The 18,021-nt window shown below is 47.9% G+C and overlaps 2 protein-coding genes across 3 annotated transcripts in view; both read left to right on the top strand.

Moving 5' to 3' along the window:
* The window catches only part of LOC144761303 (uncharacterized), a 54,824-nt gene extending 41,679 nt beyond the window's left edge, over nt 1-13,145 (top strand). The window contains exons 3-5 of the mRNA XM_078646748.1: nt 4,209-4,617; nt 4,893-5,064; nt 13,031-13,145. Of these exons, the coding sequence (XP_078502874.1) occupies nt 4,209-4,617; nt 4,893-5,064; nt 13,031-13,145 (696 nt within the window). The remainder of the gene's footprint in view (nt 1-4,208; nt 4,618-4,892; nt 5,065-13,030) is intronic.
* Nucleotides 1-18,021, top strand: part of UBE3D (ubiquitin protein ligase E3D) — a 1,125,452-nt gene that overhangs the window by 820,527 nt on the left and 286,904 nt on the right. The window lies entirely within an intron of this gene.

Here is an 18,021-nt window from a genome sequence, read left to right as displayed (position 1 = left end):
CATGTTGTCTTTTTCTTAAATTTGGGGAAGGGTTTTAAGTCCCATCACCCCATTTTTACGGTATTTATCCCTGTCTTGGGATGGGGCTGGGTTCAAGTCCCATTACCTCTCGTTCATTCGTGTTATCCTTTGGGATTGGGGTGGGTTTAAGTCCCATGACCCATGTTCTTGCGCTGCATTTGTGGTGTGGGTTTGAGTCCCATTACCTCTACATGTATTTTGTTTATCCCTGTCTTGCGATGGGTGTGGGTTCCAAGTCCCATGTTCCCTTGTTTACGCGTTACTTTTTGGTATGGGTTTCAGTCCCATTACTTCTTCCTATTATTAGGTTATCCCTGTCTTGTCTTGGGATGGGTGTGGGTTCCGAGTCCCATTTTCCCTAATTATACGCTTTTTTTTTGGTGTGGGTTACAGTCCCATTACCTCATGAAGTTTATAATCCCTGCCCTGGGATTTTATTTCTTTTTAGTGAGGAGGTTTTGTTTGTCGTGACTTTCGGGTTTTAGTCGCAAACGGTTTTGCACGTTGGTCTTAGTCCAACAGTGTTTCCTTACTAGAGGTGTGGCGTATTTAGTTACTTTTTGCCACATTCTTCTAATGCTAGTAGTAGTTTCCATGATTTTGTTTCTCTCATTATGAATCTGTTTGGGGTCTTGTTGTCCCCTTAAGTTTACTAAATGTCGTGAGATTTTCTGAGCTATTTAAGTATTGCTTTCTATTTTCAATTTTTTAATTATTGAAGGAGGAGGATGGTGTCAGTTTATTTATTTCTTTTCGCTTTCTTCCTTCTTTAATAATTTAGATTTCTGTTTTCCCTCTCGTGATGCTTTTTCATATTCATCCCTGGGTCACAGATTTCTTTGAAGTTTATATTTTTCTTGTGTATAGTTTCCCTTTGCTTACTCTTCTGTTCTTTTGCTTTTAATTATTAAAGGGAGAGGATAATGTAGTATTCTCATGTTATATGTATGTACTTGTATCCAGCTGCTCAGCCCAGTGTGTGTATTCTTATTGGAATCCTAGTGTGGGTGGAATGTTGGATGCATCAGAGCTACAGTTAAGGATGGGCTGAGCGGCCAGTAGGCTGCTCCTGATGGGGCTGTAATCTTGACTATGACTTCTGCTTAATAAACACCTTCTACAAGTACCTGATGTGGTCTACGGTGTCTACATATCTACACCTGAACCTGTGGGACATACCCACTACACGGTCCTACCATGCCTAGTTGCTAAATAAACAGTTAATACTTACTTATGTGTAGCATCTTCTCTACACATTTGTGGTGACGATCTAGCGACTAGGCGGTTAACTCCACGTGTGATTCCTTCCACCTTCTTGCTATCTCCGAATTTCTTGATGTGGAGACATCTACATGGGACCTCCTTCTTCCAGCCGGATACGCAGCGTGGACATATGCCAATTCAGATCGTGGAAAACCAAGATGATTTGATGGATGATTGGCCACCAAAGGTAGAGTTGAAGGAACTTAGGTCGTTTTGGGAGGTCAGAAATGAGTTAACGTTCAACAACGGTAATGTTGTGAGAGGTGAAAGACTGGTTCCACCCGATTCCTTAAGAGGAAAAACAATTTTCCTGTGTCATGAAGGGCATTTAGGGATCATTAAGACCAAGTTGAATGTGAAAAGTGTCTACTGATGCTCTGGTATGGCCATCAAAGTTGAGAGAGTGCGGTTTATGCATGTCTGCAGATAAAACCCTTAAAATGCTATGGCGTCTTATGAATGACTGTGTCCAGAATCACCGTGGGAGTGTGTTGCAGTGGACATTATGGGACTAGTATGGAGTTCTGGAAAGTAGATAATTTCTCTTTTGACTATCAACTCAAGCTCTCGGTACACTGAAAATGCTTTGATGGAGCTTTAAACATGATTTTATTTCCTATTTAATACAATATGATTACTTGTTGTTAGCTGCTATATTTTGTACATTGCAACCCTGTCAACACCACTGTTCTCCTTGTAATGAAGTTCATCTACGGTTTTGCGGTGGATTGTTTCCTCAGTGGAGGTTAGCGCTCAATAACCTGCACATTATTTTTCAGTTCTCACATTCATTTCACTACGTTAATAGTAGTCCACATTAATCTAACCCATAGAGTGTGCTTTTGGCCTGAATAGAGGCTGCTTTAGTTTTCTGCCAGAGCCTATGCCATGAACACACAAGAGCCCGAGAGTGGCAGCGAGACTCTGCTTGCTTTTTTCGTAGTGTCATTCTCACTTTGCATGGGCTCACAGTATAGGCTTTGAGTATTGTAGCTGTCATTATGACCTATGAAGCTGTGCCTCTTTGAGGGCCTGCTTATTGCACAACACTTGTACCTCACAGAGAGGGTGTGGTCTTTGTCCCAGTGCAATGGCTGCACCGCCCTTCCATATGCCACATGACACAGCAGACAATGGTTCTGAGGTAGCCCATTCTTCAGAACCCACTGTGACTCCTTCCCTAATGGCCATCAGCAGAGCTCTGCTCCACTCTCAGTTGGCATCAGGTATGAGCACTTGGCATTGCCCCTCCGCATGGAGCCTCACTTGAAGACTCTGCAGCACTGCATGCCCTTCAGTGAGAAAAATGTGTCGAAAAATTGTTATGTACATCATGTTGTACATCTGTGAGCACATGCATATTTCTTCATGATGCATTCTTATGTGTGCAAATTCATATTGTAATATGCCCTACAATCACCCCTCGAGTAGTGACTCCATCAGTTATGTTGCAGATCTTACTGTTTTTTAGCACCCTGAAACATCAAATGTGAAAGTATGCAGCGCTGTGAAAATGTTATGAATACGTTTTAAAGTGCTCTTAAGAGACCACTGTGCATCGGTGTTCGGTATCGAAGGTGCCACGTGCCAGCCAGGCCTCCTATTGAAAGATGTATCAACTATAGATGATCATATTTGGAAAAAATAATTTGTGGCAAAAGCTGATGACTCAACAAATTACAGGACAGAAGAGCTATCTCGGCTTGCTTCATTCAGGTTTACCTACAAGGAGGCGGTTGTTGTGGAGATAAGTTTAATCTGATTCTTCTTGCTTCCTCTTATATGTAATTTCACTACCCGGGCACAAAGATCTAAGACAACCTGGTTAGAAGTTGGTTAACTGGTCACGCTGTGACCTGGATCCTACCTAGAGTCGAATTCTGGAGAAGTACAGTTCAGTTCTGTGATTTAGCCGAAATACTTATTCATGGCAAATCATTATTAATTTTTTTTGTATTGTTTACATTTTTTGTTTAATTAAGACACAAATACAAACAAGTACCCATTACAGCAGACACCTTTACATACATTATTGGTTGCTGCTCACCTTAGTCATTAGAAATTCAAAAGATACTTGGAAAATCATCCTAACCACAAGTCACAAAATGCTGTGTAGGAGCCCTATAGCAGTTCTCACAAGAGTTATTCTAAAAAAAAAAAAAACAGTCATATGCTTCCTTTCATATAACCTTGGGCTGCAGCTTTGTTATCTTTACTATGCCCCAGATCCTGCCTGGATGAGGAGTGCTTTCTCGTTCATCTAAGTACCACTCCCCTTTTAGCCATTATAATTCAAAACCCTACATTTGATTGCTGGTGCCAGGGAAGATAAAGGGCCCGATGTAGGTAAAAGGGAATTTCCGATTCCAAAATACCGAGGCGGGCCGAATCGGTATTCTGAAATCGGAAAACGAGATGTAGGAAACAAACAGCGAAATAATAGGGAATCGGTCGGCATCGGTAATGTGAATCGGTACGTACCGAATCTGCATGGACCGAATCGGAAAGTACCGAATCGCCTACCACCGATTCGGAACTAGCCGAATCGGCTACCACCGAATCGGAATTAGCCGAGTCGGAAAAATCAGAATTGGCAATTACCGAATCGGAGGTATGAAAACACACCCATGGCCAAAAAGCCCATAGGAATGCATTGAAGAAACCGAATCGGCTATCTCCGAATCGGATGATACCGATTCGGATTTTACCGAATCGGTAATATCCGATTCGGAGATAGCCGATTCGGTAAAAGCCGCTTCAGCCAATGAGGTGGCTCCCCCTCCCCCTCCCAAACAGGGAGTGGCAACCCTGGCAGGTGCAGCCAATTAAGAACTTTCTGGAGAGCCAGCCTGAGCTGAGCAGTCACAGTTAGCAGCAGTGGGAGTAGGAGGTAGTGAACTGTTCAGAGCAAGATGGCAAACCAGAGTGAGAGCCAGAAGTCCAGCCAGAAGAGGAAGCCTAAGTTCAGCAGCACCGAGCTGCAGGTGTTGGTTGAGGAGGTGGTGAGGGTGCACCGGCAGCTATTCGGAAAGCTGTCCCTCAATGTGCCAGAAAGCACCAAGAGGAGGCTCTGGAGCGAAATCGGCCAGAAGGTCAACGCTGTGGGTGTCACCCCCAGGTCCCTGGATGAGCTGAAGAAGCGCTTCTACGACATCCGCAGCCTGACCAAACGGAAGATGGCAGAGATCCAGAAGCAGGCTGGAGTCACTGGTGGTGGCAGGAACCCGGCGCCACCCCTCACCGAGCTGGAGGAACTGGTCTCCAGCACCATTGAGAGGGAGAGCGTGACCGGAATTGGGACCCTGGACAGCTCAGCCAGAGCTACAGCTACAGGTAAGAGGCATGCGCATCAGGACACACCCTACCAGACACCTCCCCATTAGACACAATGCATAGCCAAACCCCAGCACAGTACTGTAACCAACATACAAGAGACAAGCATCATGGTACATCCAGTCAGCAGTAGGTATCAAAATATGGCAGTGCAGAATCACAAGACATGAAACAGTGGAACACATTCTACGGAGATGCTAGGACATGTGGAATGCTTTAATTGTACTGACTGTAATACATCGGCACTCTATTTACAAATGCTTCTTTGTACCTAGGGGCACCATCAGGCGGACAAACACTGCCAAAGGAGGCAGCAGCACCATCTACCACTGCACTCGCAGGGCCGAGCACGAGTCAGGCTGCCGAGGAGGAGGAGGAAAACACCATAGGGCTGGATATTGAGGGAGACCTGGAAATTGACTTTGATGCACTTCACTCCCCACAAATGCAAAGCACACCCTCCTTGCAATTCTCCCCAGAGAACTCCCCGACAAGGGAGCTCTTTCCACCTACACCAGCTCCTGCCATTGTGGCTCCAGTACACCCTGTCCTGGGAGCAGGGGCTCAGGCCCCGGCCAGCACCACACCCCCACCAGTGGCACCCCAGCCCACGCAGCAGGCGGGCAGCAGCAGTACCCGGCGCCGTGCCATTCCCACCACTGCAGACCCAGCACGGGAGGCCAGTGTGTTCCGGGGCCTCGAAGGCAATATGGTGAAGATCCAAAGGCAGCAGGCGAAATCCATCATGGCATGCCAACGCCAGCTCCTGCAGCACAACCTGCAGATGGGGGAAATGGTGAAAGGATTTCAGGCCTTTGTGGATTCCAACAAGGAGGCAGTAGCAGGTTTAGCCAGGCTAACCACTGCCATCACACAGTTATGTGGCAGAATGGAGGAGCAAGAGGTGGTGCGCAGGCGGGATGCCCGGGTGCAGAACCGCTCCTTGAGCCGCCTTGCTGCAGCAACGGCACAACTCTGTCAGCGTGGTGCCAACATGGAGTCTAGTCTAGCACAAAATACCGCAGAGTTGACAAGGGGAATGGCCCGCATCACGACAGCAATGGAGGCCTTGATCATCTCTAACACTGCCGCAAATCCTGCCCTGGACCTGGGGGATGCTGGGGACAGCAGCAGCCGCAGCAGCCCGGCCAGCGCTGCGTCAGAGCCACGCAGGAGCACCAGGCGCTCCGCAGATGCCGCTGGTCATTCTGAAGGGGGTGAGGGACACCACAGTGGGGCTGCAAAGCGCTCAAAGAAATAGCCTAGCAAGGGCGGGTGAGGCAACCTGGACCCTAGACTTTTGTTTTCATTGACATTACACCTTTTTTTTGTTGCACATCAGTGCAGTAACTGTGTAGCAACAGTATTAAAAATTGCTTATTCAACACAACCATTCACCTGTCTGTGCATTTGTACTCACTCAGAAATAGTTTGCTGTTATCTCCTCACGTCTATATCTGCCATCACTTGGCGTACACACCCCAGCTGGCTGTGTTAGTGGCACAGCTTCGTCGTCATCATGGTCCTCGTAGTCACTCAACTCCACCTCAGTGCCCTTCTTCACCGCAAGGTTGTGTAACATTGCACAGACAGCTATGATTTTGCAACAGGTGATGGGGGTGTACTGCCTTGCACCTCCACTCTTGTGCAGGCATCTAAACCTGCTTTTCCAGATGCCGAATGTCCTTTCCACAACATTCCTGGTGCTTTTGTGGGCACGGTTATACCTCCTTTGGCTGGGTGTAGAGGGGTTGAGGTAGGGGTGAGAATGAATGAACGGAGGGCATATGCACTGTCGCCTAGAAGGAAAAGGGGTAAAATTACTTACATGCATACATGTATTTCACTTTGCTGTTTTTGGTTATGGGGGGCTGATGATGTGTCTCACCTAGGAGGTATCCTTCTCCAAATTCCCCAGCCATCAGCCGTGCATAGATGCCGCTCTGTTGGAAAATGTAGGAGTCGTGGGTACTACCCGGAAATTTTGCTACCAGGTCTGTGATGGTGCATTTCGCATTGCAGATCACCTGTACGTTGATGGTGTGAGTGGACTTCCGATTGCGGTAGATGTATTCTGTGTCAGATGGTGGGCAAATCGGAATGTGTGTGCCGTCTATGCAGCCAATGATGTGGGGGAATCTTGCCATCTGGTAGAAGTCTGCTTTGGTCTGTACAAGTTCTGCCTGGGTTGCAGGGAAGGAAATGTAGTGGGCCATCCTCTGGATCATGGCATCAAGGAACTTGTGGAAGAACCTTGACAGGCTGCTCTGGGTCACCCCTCCTGCCACAGCGACTACACTTTGGTAGCTGCCAGACGCCAGCAGGTGTAGGCAGCATAGCACCTGCACCTGCACAGGGATTGCGTGTGCCCTTGGGGTGGGGTGCTGCAACAGGGGTTGGAGGTCCCTAATGAGGTCTGTGATGGTCTCTGAGTCCAGCCTGTACCGCTGTAGGATCTCTGCATCTGTCAGCATGACCAGGGTGATACGTTGTCTGTATACCTGCTCCTCTCTTTGCCATTCCCTCTCTCCTTGCTGCTGTAGCCGTAGCCGCCTCGCTATGACATAAAAAGCTGCCATCCTGCAAGTTGCAATGCATTTTGGGGCTGTTTTTATGGGTTGGAGTTGGTTACCACCTGATCGTAATCCATGGTAATTGCCGAGTGGATTCTACCGATTTTGAGCCAAAATCGGTGTTTCTGTGTCTCCCTACATCTCCCCATCTGTCCGAAGCGGGGATTTTCCCGATCGGTGAATCTACCGAATTGGTAGGTTCTCCGATTTGCCTTCTGTCCGATTCGGTGTCTCTACCGAATCGGTACATGCACCGAATCGGCTTATGTCCGATTCGGTGTCACTACCGAATCGGTACATGCACCGAATCGGCTTATGTCCGATTCGGTGTCACTACCGAATCGGTACATGCACCGATTCGGCTTATGTCCGATTCGGTGTCACTACCGATTCTGTACATGCACCGATTCGGTGTTTGCATCCGATTCGGTGTGTTACCGATTCGTACTGTATCCGATTTTCGGTATGTACGTATCGCATTCTTTTACATTCGGTAATCATTCCGATTCGGTTTTCGCTCCGATTTGTACTTTTTTTTGTGCCCTATCTCGATGCCAGTATACCGATCGGTAAGGGCCCAGAATCGGTATTTTCGGCCGTTACCGATCGGTAACGGCCTACCTACATCGGGCCCTAGGTAACTATCAGCAACATTAACTTAGGATCTCCTGTGATTAGTTCTAGCCATCATTGTATTAATCTTTGCAGTGACTCTGCTCCAGAATTAATGAGCATTATGGGAATTCCAGACTAGGTGGAACAAATCAGCGGGGACACGCCGGGGCATATTTAGGGCTATTTTTGACATTGCAACACCGTCTAGCATGTAGCGCAGCCCAAAGTTAACATATCAGAAAATTCTTTGTGATTGGTCTGTGCAGTCCTTGCAACAACCTTTAATAGAAAGGAAGGCTTACCTGGCAGGGAAGCACTGCCAACGTCTAGGGAATTCTTTCAGCCAAGCGGCTCTACTTATTTCCCCATTCATCTCCGGGCCGTTCCATTCCAGTGGTCTGCCAATGCTTTTTCTGAGACGTCGTGTCAAAATGTATTTTTTCTTTGCAAAAGTTCAGTTCATTACATTTGTGAACAAAGTTTAATACTGGCATTTGATCATTTCTGTTCATGAGGTACATAAAAAGTTGATAGATCGGGATTCAAATATCACAAGTTACGAGCTATGAAAATGTTGTACATTTGACCTAATGGAGGTAAATCTGTCTTTCGGGCAATTTCTGTCTTTTTTTTAAAATTCACCCAAAGTTTGTGGAATGGTCTTGAAAACCTGTGCTAGTTGCCTGTTTTCAAGAGTATTCAAATGTGTAGCATTTTATGCAAACAGAAATGTAGTTTAGATTTCCTCATATAGAAAGTGACACATTAGTTTGCTATCACTGTTTAGCAATGTTTTTATTTTTTCTTCATGGAAGCTATTTTTCCTCTTGGAGAAATCCCTTTCCCTACACACCACCAATTATGGAAGTGGTTTGTTCCCATATCCAAACTAAAAGTATGGAAAACCACTTGCAGATAGTGTTAATATCCTTAATTTTGAGAATGTGTGGGGGTACATTATATTTTGCCTTGTCTTCACCGTTGAGTGGCCACACTCACTTCCTGTAAGCAAATTTTCTATTTGAAATTAGGGCAAGCTTTTGGAATGTTACATGTATGTATGTAAATCCATTTACAAGAGCAAAATCCAATCATTTACGATTTTGTGAATAAGGGCGGTATTTGGTCACATAAATACTCTTATTTGCACATCGAAGATGCGCATAGCTTTGAAAATACATTTGTGAATCTACCATAAGTGATTTGCCCGAAATGACACAATATGGTCCAGACAGGAAGTTGAAATTAGATTGCATATGTCACGGTCTCAGAGCTGACAGCAAAGCCACTAAACAAGTGCCTTCCTATGAATAACTTCCATGCTTCTAGTAGCTCCCCAGCTGCTAGTAAATAGCCAACTGATGTAGAACCATGCACCTCATATAAAGGCATGCGTGCGGCCCCCTCCGCAACCCTTTCATAGGCTCCGAGGATCCCATTCCCCTGGAAATGTGGCTACCCCTCCTTGTGCCTCGTATGTGCCCTCAGGACCCCATCCCCAGGTCATAAACCTTTTTGGGGGGAATTTGCGTGAAGCCCCCTTGCCATCCACTGGTCCAATGGTAGCAGTGTCCCGGGGACCACAACCTCTGGGAAACTGCAGTTCCCTGCTTGCAAGAGCGCGGGTATGGAGATCTTCAACTCCCGGCCTGTGCTCTTGCCAGCAGGATACACATGTTTACTCTCTTCCAGTGACAGCAGAAAAATGCTGCTCCCACTTGGCAGTATGGCAGTAACAAACAGATGGAGCCGGCACATGCTGTACTACAAACGTGCAGGCTGGTGAGCTGGCAAGGGCCGCGTTGGCCCTGGGGCTTCCCTGTGACCTTTATGACCAACAATTGCTGTGGGTGTCCCCGGTGGGCCCTACGACACCCGCAGCAATAATTAAAGGGTAAATAAAGTGATCGTCCTTGGGCTATCGGTTCCCCTGGCCTTGTGGCGGCCCGGGTAGGAGGGCCCTTGTTGTACTTGCTGCTCAGTCAGTGTGAATGTTGCGTGGAATGTTGGAGTGTGATGATGCTGTGGAATGTTGGATGAGTGAGGTTGGCGGTTGGTGTATGGGCTTAGCAGCAGGAAAGCTGCCCCTGGTGGTGCTCTTTGTCATTTTACTCTTGATTTTACCATCTTAATAAATACCACCTAAGATAGTCTGGAGTTAGATCTTCGATTGATTACAACATTTTTGGCAACAATTTTTAACCTGCGTGTGAGAGCTGGATGGTGGAAGCTAAGACTAATTGAAACATAACCTATTGGAATGTGAAGCCTGAAGCAACTTCTTGACTAAGAACTCAATGTGTGTAACAGTAATCTGGCAGCCCTGAGCCCCCTGTGTATGTCATGTATATGAGGCTTACCACTTAAAGAGTGGTCTGCCAACGCTTTCTTTGAGACATTGTGTAAAAAAAAAAAATTATTTGCAAAAGTTTAGTTCATTACATTTGTGAACAAAGTTTAATACTGGCATTTGATCAATCTGGCAGCCCTGAGTCCCTCCAGTGACCTTAAGATTGGTCTACCCCAACCCGGGCGTGGCATATCCTGCTGTGTCATCCTGGAATTGTTGGAGTAGACCTGTGGTGAGTTAAGCTGTCCCACCTTTGACCTTTTTATGGGTCTGCCGCAACCGCAATTTGGGACAACCTGCTGTGATAATTCCATCTTTGTGTGTGTTCATGAGTAATTCACTGTCACTAGATATGCTGTGTTTCCAGCACTTTGTGTGGATTTGGGCCATTGCGTTGTCACCAGCGTTCTCTCTGTGTTCGTGGCACAGGTGAAACTGATCTACATCCCTGGGGAGTTGTGCCAATCATTTGCAGCAGTTTGTAACTTCCCCATAGTCCGTGTTGGGAAGAGCAACAAGGAAGAGGAGTTTTGCACCCACCCATGTGTTTTCCGGAACCGGCTGCAAGACGAAAAGTGGTGCATTGGTGGTGCTACGGAGGAAATCGTTTTCCTCTCCTGAGGAAAAGATAGACCACTGCGCAAGTAATTTTGAAATTCTTTCCCTCACCTGTCTCCAACTGTCTGCTTGAACGTTGTGTCCGAGCTTGGAGCCACCCGGGACGCTCCTAGTGTACGTGCTGCCTGTTATATCCGTGGGCTCTAGGCCCACATGCTGGGGAAATGAGCAGACACCAACACCGTGATCGTGGTTACTGGTAATGGCCACAAGTACGTGCACTCGGGCTTCTTTATTAGCAGGGCCCCTAATTGGTAGCACCTGTATTGGATGGGTGTAGGTGAGTGTGGGGCCAGCCCTCGAGGGAGTGGCTAGCAAAGCATTCAACTGTGTCCAACAGGACACAACATTCCTCCCAAATCATATGGAAAACAGCAAACAAAAGTCCAACCTATTGGAAGGAATGTAAAAAGCAACTAAAAGTCTCACAGTGAAAGAAACAAGGTAGTGGTGTCCCTCATGGGAGGGGTATCCACACATTCACATATATATATATAGTTAACAAGAAAATAGAGGACAACAATTATTATACTAGTACCAACCGCATGGGACGCCGTTACTTTGACTTCAGGTATTGGATTGGAATACCTGGACCTCTTGTTGGAGCCCCGCTTTGATACCTGTAATGGCTAGACTTTTCGCCTCTTCTCGGACTCCTTAAAGATACGACAATAGATAACTTAATCCTGAAAATTTTCAATTTTACGAGACTCTACTTTGACACATACTTCCGGACTGCGGGCAGAATTATTGAGAATACACACCTTCCATGTTATACGTGCAACAGATACAAACCTCTGGATAGATCTTGTCCAGAGATTCATCACCTTTGGGTTAACTAATACGGTGTTTAATTTGGACGTAAGGTGTGAAGAGCTGAGAATTAACCCCTCAGCTTCTTCTGGAGCCAACAGACGGCGGCGTCCGATTGTGCCAGACTTCTTTTCATATGTCCTGTATATTTTTCTTCAGCCTTGAAAAAGTTGTTAGTACTCATCCAGTACTTACGAAACACGTGTCGGCTGTTCTCTGTTTAATGAATTGAAGTTGCTGCTTTTTGCTTGATGAATTGAAAAATAAAAAAGACAAAGAAGACTCTTAAACTACGAGGGATTACGACTAATTCTTGTGTCCTGTGTTACTTAATGATATTTATTATATCATCCAAATGTGATTATCAGATTGCAGACTTATGATATTGACTCTTAGGATGGTGCACACTTGACCCAGCCATTTTTTCATGATAAAAGTCTCACAGTGCAGGATAGCAGTGGAATGGTGCAGCTGGAAGCACCCGGGCATCTTGGCAAGTGTCCATATTTTAACCAGGTACATTTGGACACGAACACGGTGCTGATGAAGTCTGGCCCTCCAGCTTTGCATCAGTTAACTGACAGTTCCCCTACATGATGATAGTCAGTCCAGCGTACTCTTGCTGTGAGACAATTGATGTTGTCTAGTTCATACATAGGTGCATCAGGAGGCTGAGTGAAACCCATTGTGGGCACATTAATCCACGACAACCTTGAAAATCCGCCAGTGGGACAAAGTAAAATCCATCACTCACACTCTGAGAGGCCCTTTAAATGAGTTGCCACGGGACCGCCTATGGGCTGCACTGGGTCTGCACGTGTCCACATCTAGACAGCCACAAGACCACCTCAGAGCCTCCGCCTAGTCACTCGCGCAACTTCAAGGGTAGATGTAACCTGGACAAACATGCACACACCAGGACAGGATGTATGCCAGCTAGACAACTGGATCGGTACATGGTGCAGGATTCCACTCATGCCATGTAACGCCCCCTAGATGGTACTGATGCACATGGCCATTGATGGGAAGGCAGCCATGAAATAACTTGTAAAAGGTGGCGACAGGCCACGCAATGCATGCCCTAAAATGTGGCGACAGGCCGCGGAAACTCACAGGGGACTCCTGCTCTCTCCGTCACATCCTTAGGACTCCGCATCTTCTCCCGTCACAGACCACTCCCTGGTCTGGTCCTGTCAATAGGAATGGGAGGCTTCCAAGATACACCAGCCAGCTTAAAGAAGACAGTACAAATAGGATCCATTATGTAGCGCCTTCCATACCCATCAGCCCATCGATAAAGTATTCCGGCAACTCGGGACCCTTCCATACCCATCAGCCCATCGATAAAGCATTCCGGCAACTCGGGACCAGGACTCCCTTCTCATTTACAGGTGTGGCAACCTGCCACTAAGATAATGGGAATCTCCATGGCTCTCTCTTTCAGCAGTGGCCACGTGCCACCAGAGGCATATGCTCTCATCATCATCAACAAAGTCAACAATGGTGAAAACCCCATCAGAATTCTCTCTTTTCCAGGCACGGGCAAATTGACCGAATAACGTAATACAAGGAACTGGCATCCCTCTTAAGCAGTCCTCAAACAAAGCATTCTTTTCCAGTCTTTCCCCTCCTGGAGTCGCTTTGCCAATATAAAATCTTCACAACTCCCACCTACATCTGAACCATATGCCAGGTGGCTTTCATCTAGACCAGCGTGTTGGGTATCTCCTTGAAAGTGGAGGCTGAAACAAGTATTCTCTACTATTGTACCTTTCTCAGCAGCCTTTCACAACACCCTTCTCATCCATCAGTGTCTGTGGCAGTGTAGGACCAATCAGTAGTAACACATCCAGACTACAAACGGTGTGCAGAAACATGTGCCCTCGCCCCTCACCACTTGGTGGTGCCGATTGTACTGCCATAGGCCACAACAGCATTCAGGAAGAGTAACCTGTCACGGCAGGAAAAAGAAACATTCCAACAGTCATGTAGCAGTGTACTGACAGGTACACAGAGGGTGTGGCTCACACAGGATGTAGCAGGGGTTCGTTCTCCTCTACAGGTAGCTAGCACACCTTTCGCTGTCTTTGTCATTGCTCTTGTGCTAGTGACGATGGAGCCTGCAGGCAAGGCACTTGTGGTCTCTTCATCTACTACTCATGCAAAAGTCAATAGGAGCAAGATTCATGCTAGTCCCTTCAGCCTGTTCCCTTAACACTAGTGCCACCACGGGTATGCAAAGCTTCTGGGAACAAGTATGTATATCTCACAGAAAGACACAGATGAGGGGCGTGGCTAGCAGCCGACCATGATGGCTGCGTAGTCCAAGAGCTCCGGAGAAACTGCGTCCCTTTACATGAATCCGCAAGCTGATCCGGCACAAAACAAAACTCCGAGGGCAGTGGCCGACGTCTAGGACCGAGCGTCTCTGACCGGGTGACATCCGATCCCGAAACGGAGCCGGGAACCAGCAGAAAAGGCAGCGGCATTCTGGGGCCTAGCCCGCTGCCGGGAACCGCGCCCTGGAGTGGCTCGAGACCCGCGGCGGCTGAGGAGGTCTATCGGGCTGCGGCGGGACAACATACCGCGGCTACCCCGACACAGAGGGAGCAGCCGACAATCATTGGCTCAGAAACGGAGCATAGTAATAGCAACCGTAGGAGGTGGGGGGGAGACTAGAAACCCCCGGGCACCGCAGCAAGGAGAACGGACGCCAGGGACTCACTGGTACCACTGCGCATGACGGATCAAGGTCGCACTATATCCGTGTGAGCCCCCGGCCCCCTGCCGCTTCACCCCTACCGCCGAAGGGGAGCAGACTGTGGCGAGTACGGGGGGGTCCCTGAGTTAACAACGTCAGGAGGTGGTGGAGGTGTGGAGTGGAAGAGGGGACAAGACAGTGGAGGCGAGGACAGCAGTGAGCGTCCCAACAAGAAGGTCTGAGCGGATTGGAGAGGGTGGCAGGCCCGGGGGGATCTATGAGCCCAGGAAGCCTAAAACAGAAGGGGAGAAGCAGCAAATAACGAGCACAACAATCCAGCGGCAGTGGATGTCCCGGTGGCGGCGAACATAGTTGGAAGTAGGGATCGGGCCCCTTCTCCCCCCCCTGGGAATTAAGGGCTGACCATGAATTGAGGTGCCCGGTTGGGGCGCTGACTGCGACACAGAATCACAGCATTACACTACAGAGGCATAGCCAAGACGGCGATAAGGCAAATCGGGCCAGCGCTCTATTGAGGCAGAACGACGGCGACGGTCAATTGCTGGGACCCATAGTAAAGCAGAGCTCATCGGAAGCTCTCCCAAGTGAGCGGTATACAGTGGCAGAAAACACAACTGACAACTGGCGCACCCAAGAGAAATAGTGAATCAGAATCTGTAGAGAGACTATAAGAGTGATCACCCAACGGGCCTGCCATGGCTGGAAGGGGGCCCAAAAATCAATTGACGCAGTCGAAACTGGACAAGTATGCGTTCGAAAAAAATTCCCCGCCCTTGCCGGAGGGTCGCCCTTCCACGGGAAAGACACCAGATGGCGATGGGACAAAGAAAGTGACACTAGAGGATATTATGAAAGCGCTGACCAGTGTTCAAACGACGGTAGGGTCAATATCAACTGATGTTTCACTACTACCGGCAGACTTCCATAAAATGACTGAACGGATTAAAGAGGTAGAGATCGTTACCAAGTCACTAGTGGAGGACACGTCAGAACTGCAGACGGCAATGACCCGCATTCAAGCTGAGAACAGGCAATTACGAGAGAAGTTGGACAATCAGAAAGGGCGCTCAAGAAGGAATAATGTGCGTATTCTCGGGGTTCCGGAGTCCGAAGGTACCCAAGCAATGGATCTGTACGTAGAGGAATTGATCAAGACAAGACTGCAACCCAAGGGCCTGTCGAGTTTCTTCTCTGTCGAAAGAGTGCATAGGGTCCCTGGGGGCAAACCCAAACCCGGAGCTGACCCGAGGGCAGTGTTGGCTAGACTGTTTAACTTTAGAGACAGGGACGTGATCCTACAGGCGGCAAGAATTTCCCCACCAATAAGAATACATAACTCTACGATTGCCTTTTTTCCTGATTACACAGCCGAAGTAGCCGTCGTAGAAGGACTTTCCTGGAGGTAAAGAAGGCGCTGAAAGCACAAGAACTACCCTACTCAATGTTATTCCCAGCGCGGCTTAGGGTAGTCGCCAATGGAAAAACGTGTTTTTTTGAAACACCGGAAGCGACTTACGACTGGCTAGAAGGATGGAGAACAGTGGAGGGCTCCCGCTGTGGCGGCAACAATCGTCAGCGCCGGAAAGGGCCTCAGTTCTCACGGACCTTTTACCCCGAGAAGCAAGTACTATGGGTTGGGGTCAGGTAAAGCACTCTGCTAAGTTGGGGAGGCGGGCGGTTACAGGTCCGTTAAGCAGGGAGGCAGGGAGGGGGGTAGAGATGAAGGGTGGAGTTACTATTGTTTTTTTATGTAAGTTTAGAGTTGCTCTCGACAGGGTAGATACATTATGTATTTGGATAATTGCAGGAGGCACTACCGTCTCGGCGGGGAGGCGAGTCCACTTCCCCCAGCAGGTCACTCATGTCAACGGGTACACAACCTGATCATACCAGTACACTGAGGCAGGAAACGCTGGTGGCCCCCCTACGACTACTAACTTGGAATGTAAGGGGTCTAGGCGATAAAATAAAAAGAGGCCTGGTGCTACAGGCTCTAAAGTGACACGGCCCAACACTAGTGCTCTTCCAAGAAACACACCTCACGGGGACGGCATGTAAGGCCCTAGATAGATGGGGGTACAAAATGGCGCCACTCTCAGAATTCTCAGCAGGCTCAAGAGGGACGGGCATACTAGTCAAGAAAGCCTCCCCATTTATAGTATTGCAGAGTAAGATAGATGACCAAGGTCGTTTTGCGGCGATACAGGGACAATGGGAGGGCAGACTTCTGAATATAGTGTCGGTGTATATCCCACCTGCGCTTCAGTCGGTAGCGCTTCCTGCATTGGGAGACTTTCTACTAGCGCTACCAGAAGGCGATCTTATTATAGGAGGGGACTTCAATGCAACGATAGACACAGCGTTAGACAGGTACCCGGCCTGAGCACAGACAGCCGAATCCTCACGGATACGGGGATTTTTAGAGGCTATGGGATTGGTAGATGTTTGGAGGTCCATGCATCCCGCAGCCTGCCAGTACATGTACTACTCTGCAGTACATAAGAGTTTAACACATATTGATTACTTCCTGATGTTGGCGGCTAGAATGCAAATTGTCGACGAGATAGAAATTCGGCCTAGGGGCATCTCGGATCATTCCCCAGTGCTACTGACGCTCTCTTGCCGAGAGAAGTCTCGTAAGAGGCTATATCCCATCTACCCTAACTATCTTAAGATTCCCAGCATTAGGAAAGAACCTGAAACCACCATCAAATATTACTTTGAAGAAAACACAGCATCAGTCGACTCACCATCCATAGTATGGGAAGCATACAAGACAGTTCTTAGGGGTCAGGCGATTACTTCGATCACTGGGTATAAACGGGCACAACAGAAAGAATTAGTTGAATTAGAACTGAAATTACAGGACGCAAACATGAGGCACATGACAGACCCCACTCCAGAAGCAATGCACTCCCTGAATATATGTCCACAACAGCACAAGGCCCATCTAAAAAGTATAACGGTTGGCAACATCATGGCGACAAAACATAAAATTTATGAGGTGGGAGATAAGGCGGGCAAAATGTTGGCTTGGCTGGACAAAAGGGGGAAGGCTCCAGAGGAATACAACAGTTACAGTCACAGGAGGGTAGACTCCAGAAACACCCTGCAGAGATAGTGCATACACTGGCGGAATATTTTAGGGAGATTTATACACCATGTCAGACCTTATCGGAGACTGAAATAACAGAATCACTCAGACACATTGAAACACAGATGCTCACGCCTGAAGCAGCACTAGAATTAGAAGCAGACCTGACGCAGGACAAAATTCAAACGGCAATTAGGTCGGTTCAATCTGGAAAAGCCCTGGGGCCCAACGGGATCCCAATTGAATGGTACAAGCTTATGACCGAGACTATAAGCAAACCCCTGTTGGCGATGTATAAGGACAGTTTGCAGAAGACGATGCTCCCACTGGATCAAAGAATAGCGACTATAGTGGCGATTCCAAAGCCAGGTAAACCCCCGACGGAGTGCACCTCCTACCGCCCGATATCATTGTTGAATGCAGAGGCAAAAATCCTAGCGCAAATATTAGCGAATAGGTTAATGTCCCATCTACCACAATTGATTCACCCAGACCAGTCGGGTTTCATGCCAAATAGGAACATCGCACTGAATATTAGGCGCGTGCATGGAGTGCTCGCACAGGCTTCGAAATTGTCGGAACCGGCGGTGATATTATCGTTAGTTGCGAAAATGGCATT

This window comes from Lissotriton helveticus, chromosome 6 (genome assembly GCF_964261635.1).
Source record: "Lissotriton helveticus chromosome 6, aLisHel1.1, whole genome shotgun sequence".
Classification (NCBI taxonomy): Eukaryota; Metazoa; Chordata; class Amphibia; order Caudata; family Salamandridae; genus Lissotriton; species Lissotriton helveticus.
This window is presented reverse-complemented; position numbering and strand designations above follow the sequence as displayed.